The sequence below is a fragment of the Protobothrops mucrosquamatus genome, unplaced genomic scaffold (genome assembly GCF_001527695.2).
Source record: "Protobothrops mucrosquamatus isolate PMUCROS unplaced genomic scaffold, P.Mucros_1.0 scaffold1, whole genome shotgun sequence".
In the NCBI taxonomy this organism is placed as follows: Eukaryota; Metazoa; Chordata; class Lepidosauria; order Squamata; family Viperidae; genus Protobothrops; species Protobothrops mucrosquamatus.
The window spans coordinates 855,054-862,744 of NW_015386388.1; the positions used below are offsets into that span (position 1 = coordinate 855,054).

The window sequence follows — 7,691 nt, forward strand, 5'->3', positions numbered from 1 at the left end:
CTTTGTTTGCTGTGATAACTGTACAGCTGGAGAAGAAGAGCTCAAACCTTTCTGAGGAGGAGGAAAAGTTCCCCCACGCTTTGAAGCCATTTTACTTTCTCTTCCCTTCTTCTCAAATTTAATTTGTATAATACAATGTCCATTAAAGTTTTCTTGAAACTGCCACAAAAAGCAAAAACAGATATTTTGCTCACCTTCATACCAATAACTCTAAGGCAATAATAGTCCATCAGAAAATAAAAGCCAAAGTGAAAGTCCTCAATAAGTGAAAGTCTCTATTAAAGAGCAAAACGCCCTTTCGCGGCCATTTTTTCTCTCTTTTTTTTCTTCTTAAACTTTAAGTCTTAATGGAGAAGGTATTAAAATCAGAGCTGGAGGTTCTTATCCATGCCACTCCCAAGCACCTGGATCGCTCTGTCTGCTCCCATAATTTACTCACGATCTCCCATAAGCAGAGGTTGAGTCCGTGTCTGGCTTCGTTCGTAGAACGGAGGCAGCCCAAAGTGCGGAGAAGTCCCTGACTCCGGGGGAACTCACCTCCACCCCCACAGCTATAAAACTGTGGGAGCTAGGGAGCTCTACCCCTATCAGGGAGGCTCTCCCCCCTCCCCTTTGCCCGGGGAAGGGGATTCCAAGCCGCGGAGCAGCTGTTTGACGCTGCTCCTGCGGCTTTTACGCGTCCTCGGGGCAGGCGGCGAAAGGGAAAGCCGCCATCGGCACAGGAACTCAAACCGGAAGAAGCATTAAACCACTGTTTTCTTCAGTATAGATATATTAGAAGCCAATATTATTTTGGGATGCGCACTTCAGAATTTGCTTTTGCAGTAAACTGTAGCTTGTTTGTTTTCCATATGGACTTTACATAGACATCTGGAGCAGAAACAATGGTTTTTCTTCTGTTTATGTGAAATTGCTGGTTTCATCCTATTTGACAGTCACTCCTCCTGTCCTCTTTCTCTTTTGAAGAAATTTTAAAGCTCGTGCTAAGAATTAGGGTGAAATTATTCTTAATGTTTGATTATACAAAAAAACCACAACTACTTAATGGGAATTATATGGGAGAATATGTAAATTGATCTAAATTCTGCAGTGTCGAATAACAAGTAGTATAGTTTGCTTTTCTTAATGAATTCAAAGGACATCATACCACTAACATGTACAAAAGTTCCTTTCAAGACTATCATTAGCATTGCTTCAACATAGTGGCTGAATCACATGTAACATAAAGTTGTCAGTTCTAATTTGATCATATTATGATCAAATTCAGATCATAGTAGTCTTCAGACCAGCTGTTATCTGCATATTTAGATACAGTCTTATTTGGCTCTATGCAAATTAGGCAAAAAATGTCCCCTATAGAAACTTGTCTCTTATGTTTATATTTTCACTCACAAGCTTGTGTATGTACAGTATCTCATATATATGCTCACCAATTTACATCATCTCAAATCCAGCCCTCCCCACCCCCATCCACACACAGCAAAATGAGAAAACAGCATGCAGAGTTTAGACTCTGCATATCATCTCTCCTGCAAGACCTGTGCTTTCCCTTTAACCTGCCAAACTGCCAATCAGCACATTTGTGGAAGTGCATTTTGTGAGCTGGACACTGTATATTTCAAGACTTGTGTGGGCTATAACTTACCCAGATTTGCTCTTCATACCATTCCTTATTTTTAATTTTTATTTTTGTAACAGGTTAATTATAAAAAAGAATACAGTATTAATATGAGGTATTTTTTGATGTTATGTCAGATGTCTCTTAAATTGTTGTTAGACAACTGCAGAATATATTAGGGCAATTCGGAAATAAACCTCCCTTTTGGTTATCAACAACAGACACTTGCAGATACAGAACTTTTATTATACACATTAGAAAACTACAACATTACATTACTTTTCAACATAATCACCATTCAAATTGAGGCACTTGTCATAATATCTTACAAGGTTTTAAATTCCTTAGTAGTAGTTGCTCGGCACCAAATCTGGGCTATATGGGGGGGGTGATCAAAAACATCCCAACTGCTTCAAAAGTTCTTGGGTGCATCTAGCGGTGTGCAGGTGAGCATTATGAGCCAACACCACATCGGAAGTCAGCATTCCCTGACACTTGTTATGGATGGCTCATCAGAGTTTTCGTAACGTTTCACAGTAGACTTCTGAATTGATGGTCGAACCACGCTCCATGAACTTCACTAGCTGTAGTCCTTTGGCATGTTCACATTTGGCAGGATTTTCCATGGCACCAGTTCTGGTGTGTTGATTCACAATAATGCTCGCACACCGCTAGATGCACCCAAGAACTTTTGAAGCAGTTCTGTTGAGATGTTTTTGATCACCCCCCTCCCATAATCCAGATTTGGCGCCGAGCGACTACTACTAAGGAATTTCAAACCTTGTAAGACGTTATGACAAGTGCCTCAATTTGAATGGTGATTATGTTGAAAAGTAATGTAATGTTGTAGTTTTCTAATGTGTATAATAAAAGTTCTGTATCTGCGAGTGTCTATCTTTGATAACCAAATGGAGGTTTATTTCTGAATTGCCCCGATAGCTTTTGGAAAACTAAAAAAACTTAAGACTGGTTTTATTTTTCTGTGAAGGTTCCTAAAGTCACCCATACTGAATTCTGCCAAGGTCGTACTATGCGGTGGGCCCTGGCTTGGAGCTTCTATGAAAATGTCAAAGTTCCAGTAAGTGGTTCTCTTGCCCTCCCCTTTCAGTACCTATTTTGAATCTTCGTGGGGAATCATTTACAGCAGCGGCTCCCAACCTTTTCTATACCCCTGACCCCTAGAACGCTTCTGATATATTCTCGCACCCCTTACAAAAGTTCGAGATAACGAATTATTCATATACACTATAATTTTGAAACTTCTAAACCCAAGTTTTCACTCCGCCTGGAATATCATCTCGTACCCCCAGGGAGATAGCCTTTTGACTGTTGTTGTCAAAAAGTATCCATTGTTTCAGCAAACAATGAAGATACTAAAAATAATTCAACTACTTATTAGTAAATAATTGGAGGAGATGATAATTCTAGAATGGTTCCCTCAGATGTGATGTAACTATATTATTGCAGTTTCTAGAATACTTAGAATATGTACTTAGCTTTAGGCTGGCTCAAAAAATACACAAGATGCATGCTAACATGTGTAGGGAACATCACATTAGAAAAATTCACAGAAGGAAACTATCTCATTGTGACTTTCTTCTCTAACAACATCTACCTCCCCAAGTTTATATCTGGAAAATGACAGAAGCTTTCTAAATAATGAGGTATCACTTTTTAAGGGGTTCTCTTTTGTGAATTTCTTTAGTCCAAAACCAGGTTTCTATCTTTATACGTTCCATTTCCTTTCCCAATCCCATTGATAATCCCTTCTGTTATGTTCGCCATGTTCAGATGTGGCTTTCCAATGGCATCTTGTGGGGAGGAGGATAGTGAAGAATGGGATAGCAGATCTTTCTGTGAACCCACTAAGTATATGTATCTTAGGATCAAAGTCCTTTCAATGTTCTCTTCATGTTCTTCAGGATATCATTTTGTTTTCTAATTACTTTGTTCAACTTGAATATTGTACTTTCCCCCTCAGTCACCTCCTTCTAAGAAAAGGAAACTAGAAAAACCTCGGAAACCAATCACATTTCTTGTCTTGGCATCTACAGCCAAAGAGTTAGGTATGAAAGCTTCATCTGTAGGAATCAATGCTGTTGAAGGATTAGGAGTGGTTGCAGCATGGATTAGAAAACTCCTCACTGACCTGAAGGTATGCTAACTTTTAAAAATTCTGCTTCAGGCAACGGCTAGTAGCCAAAAAAGAGCCACACTATAGTTTGATGTGTATTCCCTTCAATAGGTTCAGCATAAAACACTTCCGTGTGGAAAAGATGAGGTCAGCTTGTTTCTAACAGCTGTGGAAAATTCCTGGATTCACTTAAGGAGAAAAAAGAGGGACAGAGTTAGGCAATTACGTGAACTTCCTCGAGCATCTGAAGATTTTCTGCAATCAGCAGAAGAAAAGAATCAGAAAACATCCAGCAATGTCTCTGAGTGTGAAGGAAATGCAAATGGGTCTACTGAAAAACCATCTGAGGTACTTTGTCTTGATGTTGAGTCATCAGAGGGCAATGGACTCAATAATGCACCTGCAGTTCAGGAGGAAAATATCCAGGGATACACTGAGGAAAGCAGCAGCACAGAGGAACCATCCTTTATTTCAGAATCCAAAGATAATTCCAGTAATCAAAATGAAGGGACCAAGACCTTTGCTACTGATATCCTGGCTCTTGAAACTGGAAAGAATGTTAGTACTTCAGGGGAATGGTTCCTTTTCAAATGTGTATTAATTGTGAAGAAAGAAGGTCCTGATATTTTAATAGAAATGCACTGGATTGGTGGACAGAATAGAGACTTAATGAATCAACTGTGCACTTACCTAAAGAATCAGATGTTTCGTTTGATCACAACTTAAAGACGTACAGATGTATGGAAGAATTATCCTTATTTTTGTAATCTTGCTTTTGTATTTAATAGCATTCACAATGGCACCTCTTAAAGGTAATAGTTTCTAAAAATGTCTGAAATTTGATGTATTTATGATTAGTTAAAACAAAACATGATGTTAAAACAAAAAATGAATTGTGCTTACTTTCCACTGGAATAATTCAGATTTATGTTATAATTGTCTTTTCTTACTGATTTCAGTGAGTCATAAATGTAACTAGCTTAATCTGAATCATTTCCCTATAATCATCACCTTTATAATCATTACCTTTGTGTAATAGAGTTTTAGTATTTTTGTTTCAGTTTATCTATAAAAGAGCAGCTCTGTAATAGCATTAAAAATGTTGTGAAAAATTGTTGTCAGCTTTTCCAACTGCTCAGAAATTGTTTTATATCCATATCTTGGCCCCCTTGTCAGAAGTGCTCCCACATGTTGGATTGCATTAAAGCAATCATAATCTCAAGTTTGAAAGAACAGAGGTTGGACAAAAATGCCATTAAGATTCTTTTGCTATAGAATTGAGAAAACTATACAATTTGTTCTCTGGTATATCTTGATAAGCTTTAAAGTTGCAGTATTCCATTATTAAAAGCAGAGAATCCAAGGTTTGGAGTGCCTCATTAACAATAAATTATTTATGAGCTTCCTGTGGCGAGGCGCCGCCGAAGGAGGCTTTTTCTTCAGCCTCCAGCCCGGGACTGCGTCAAAGCCGTCAAAACAGCGCAGATCAGCTGTTTTGCGGCTCGGAACTTTCTCCCCGGGCGAAGGGGAGAAAGTGAGTATGGTCGGGATAGGGGTTGAGTTCCCTAGTCCCCCCAGGAGCGATCCTGGGGGGATGTAGGTGAGAACTCCCCCGGAGTCCTGACCTCCTCCGCAGCTCGGTGTGTCTTCGTTCCTCGGAGCGAAGCCAGACGTCGCCGCCACTGCTGTTACATTGTATCTGCTTGTGAGTAACTTTTGAAACAGACGGAATCTGACAGGGGATTTTTATTTTAGTTAAAAAGTGACTTTAACTCGAAGACTCTATTGGGATTTTTTACTTGCTATAAGTGAAAGTGACAAGAAAATGGCCGCGGAAGCATTCCTTTTTTTTAACAAAAGGAAAACTTTCACTTTCTTTCCGGTTGTGGATGTACTTTAAAGGATTTTAATTTTTTTTTATTTAAAGTCAAGCTTTTTAAGTTTATACTTGCTGTGATTTTTTAAAAAAAATAATTTGGCAGAATGGCTTCAAAACGTACTGTTCCTGCGTTGGCTAAAACAGCTATTTCTTCTCCTGTGGTGCAAACTCAACAACAAAAACCTAGATCTCCCCCACCAACACCTCCTCCCTCCATTACACTCAAAGATTTACAAGAGGCTTTAGCCAAGTCCTCATTGCAGACTTTGAAACAAACAGAAGAACTTTTGGATAAGAAGAATCAGGAACTTTGTGAAAATTTATCACATATTTTTCAAGGACTTGCACTTCATATTGATCGGGTAGAGGGACGAGTGGATGAATTAGTGGAGAAAATGGAGGGAACGGAGGATAGACTTGAAAAGGTAGAGGAAGGAGTGGAAACTTTTCAAAATGATATGTTAATATTGCAATATAAACAATTTGCTCTGAGAATCAGGGGTCTTACAGAGGACCCACAAGAGAAATCAGGGGTCTTACAGAGGACCCACAAGAGAAACTTAAAGAGGAAGTTGTGACAGCTTTGGCCCGGGTATTGAATTGCAACCCAGAGGTGATTTGTGGAGAAATAGAAAAATCTTTTAGAGTGAACTCCTGGGTTGCACGTCAAAGAAATCTACCTAGAGATGTGGTTTATTTTACTACAAGAATACGTCGTAATGAAATTATACAGCTCTTTTATCAGCAGAGATTTCAAATTGCCGCACAAGATATTATACTTTTAAAAGAAATACCTTCTAAGATTTTAAGAAGAAGAAAGGATTTTACATTTTTGACTCAGGAGTTAAAGAAGCGGCAGATACCTTTCAGATGGAAATTCCTTTGGGTATTATATTAAATTTCGCAGGGACCAGACATAGATTAAACTCTGTTTAAAAAGCCAAAGATTTTTATATGTCGGTCCTGAAAGCTGATATGTCATCATCATCGACATCTAAAGCACAGGAAGATCTGATGGAGCAACTTGCTGTGGAATTGCCTGGGGCCATGTCATTATCGGTAGAAGATCCTCAAAAGGAGCAAAGGATGACCCGTGCTGCTTATAGGCGTAAAGAGAGAGAGCAAAAAAAAGAAACAGTTTCTATAACATATCCACAGCCTTCAGAGCCAGTGGGAGGAGCGAGGCCAAAGAGAGCTGCAGCCAGAGACATGCAAGGAATGCTTAGCAAGCTTTGTAAGCCAAAAGATGGATAAATGCTGGAAATGAGACTTTATTATGGAAATGGAATAAATTAGTTTATCATATGTTTGTAAAGAGCTTTTTGCTCTTTTTAATTTATTTTTTTTTTATTTTATTTTTTTGAAAGAGGTAAAAAATTAAGATTGGGATTTTATTTTATTTTTCCAGCTGTGAAGCAGGAGGTATTGACTTAAGATTTTATTGAAAGTATAGACTGGAGAGGGAAGAAAGTGAAGGGAAAATTTAAGTGTAAAATGTAAGAAAAAAATTATGTAAAGTTTAAATGTTGAAGGTGGATAGATTATATTAGATGTATGGAGTGATTAAATGTTATATAGTTTTTGAGTAGATATATTGGTTTTTAATTAATTTTAATTAATTTAATTGCCTTATTAGAGTTAAAGTAGGTATATATTGATACTATTATATTTGTTTAATTAAATTGTAATTTAGATTTGGAATGATTTGTTTTAGTCCTGTATTTGGTTCCGGGAAGCTCGGGGGGAAGGGGATTAGGGGTATTAAAACGAAATTGATGTATTCATATGTTAATAATAATTGTATTGATAAGAGGAGATGCTCGGCTGGTACCCCGACTTGTACTCGAGGAGGTGGTCAGGAAGAGGGGGGATGTAGAAGTGGGAAGGAGGAAGGAGGAGAGGTTGTGGGCTAGAGGTAGGAAGGAAAGGTAAGTGGATGAGGGTGGAGGCAGGTCGGGGACTGCCGAGCGTTTCCGATAATGTATTGAGTTGGATTGTTGTTGTTTTTTTGTGTGTTAGTGTTATAAATGCATCATATTACTTATTGTTTAATTATAAAA

At 38.2% G+C, this 7,691-nt stretch overlaps 1 protein-coding gene across 1 annotated transcript in view; it reads left to right on the plus strand.

The window, feature by feature from the left end:
- The window catches only part of METTL16 (methyltransferase like 16), a 22,060-nt gene extending 17,196 nt beyond the window's left edge, over nt 1-4,864 (plus strand). Inside the window, exons 8-10 of the mRNA XM_015832190.1 lie at nt 2,607-2,696; nt 3,600-3,773; nt 3,864-4,864. Coding sequence (XP_015687676.1) covers nt 2,607-2,696; nt 3,600-3,773; nt 3,864-4,478 — 879 coding nt within the window. The 3' untranslated portion in view covers nt 4,479-4,864. The remainder of the gene's footprint in view (nt 1-2,606; nt 2,697-3,599; nt 3,774-3,863) is intronic.
- The last annotated feature ends 2,827 nt before the right edge of the window (nt 4,865-7,691 follow it).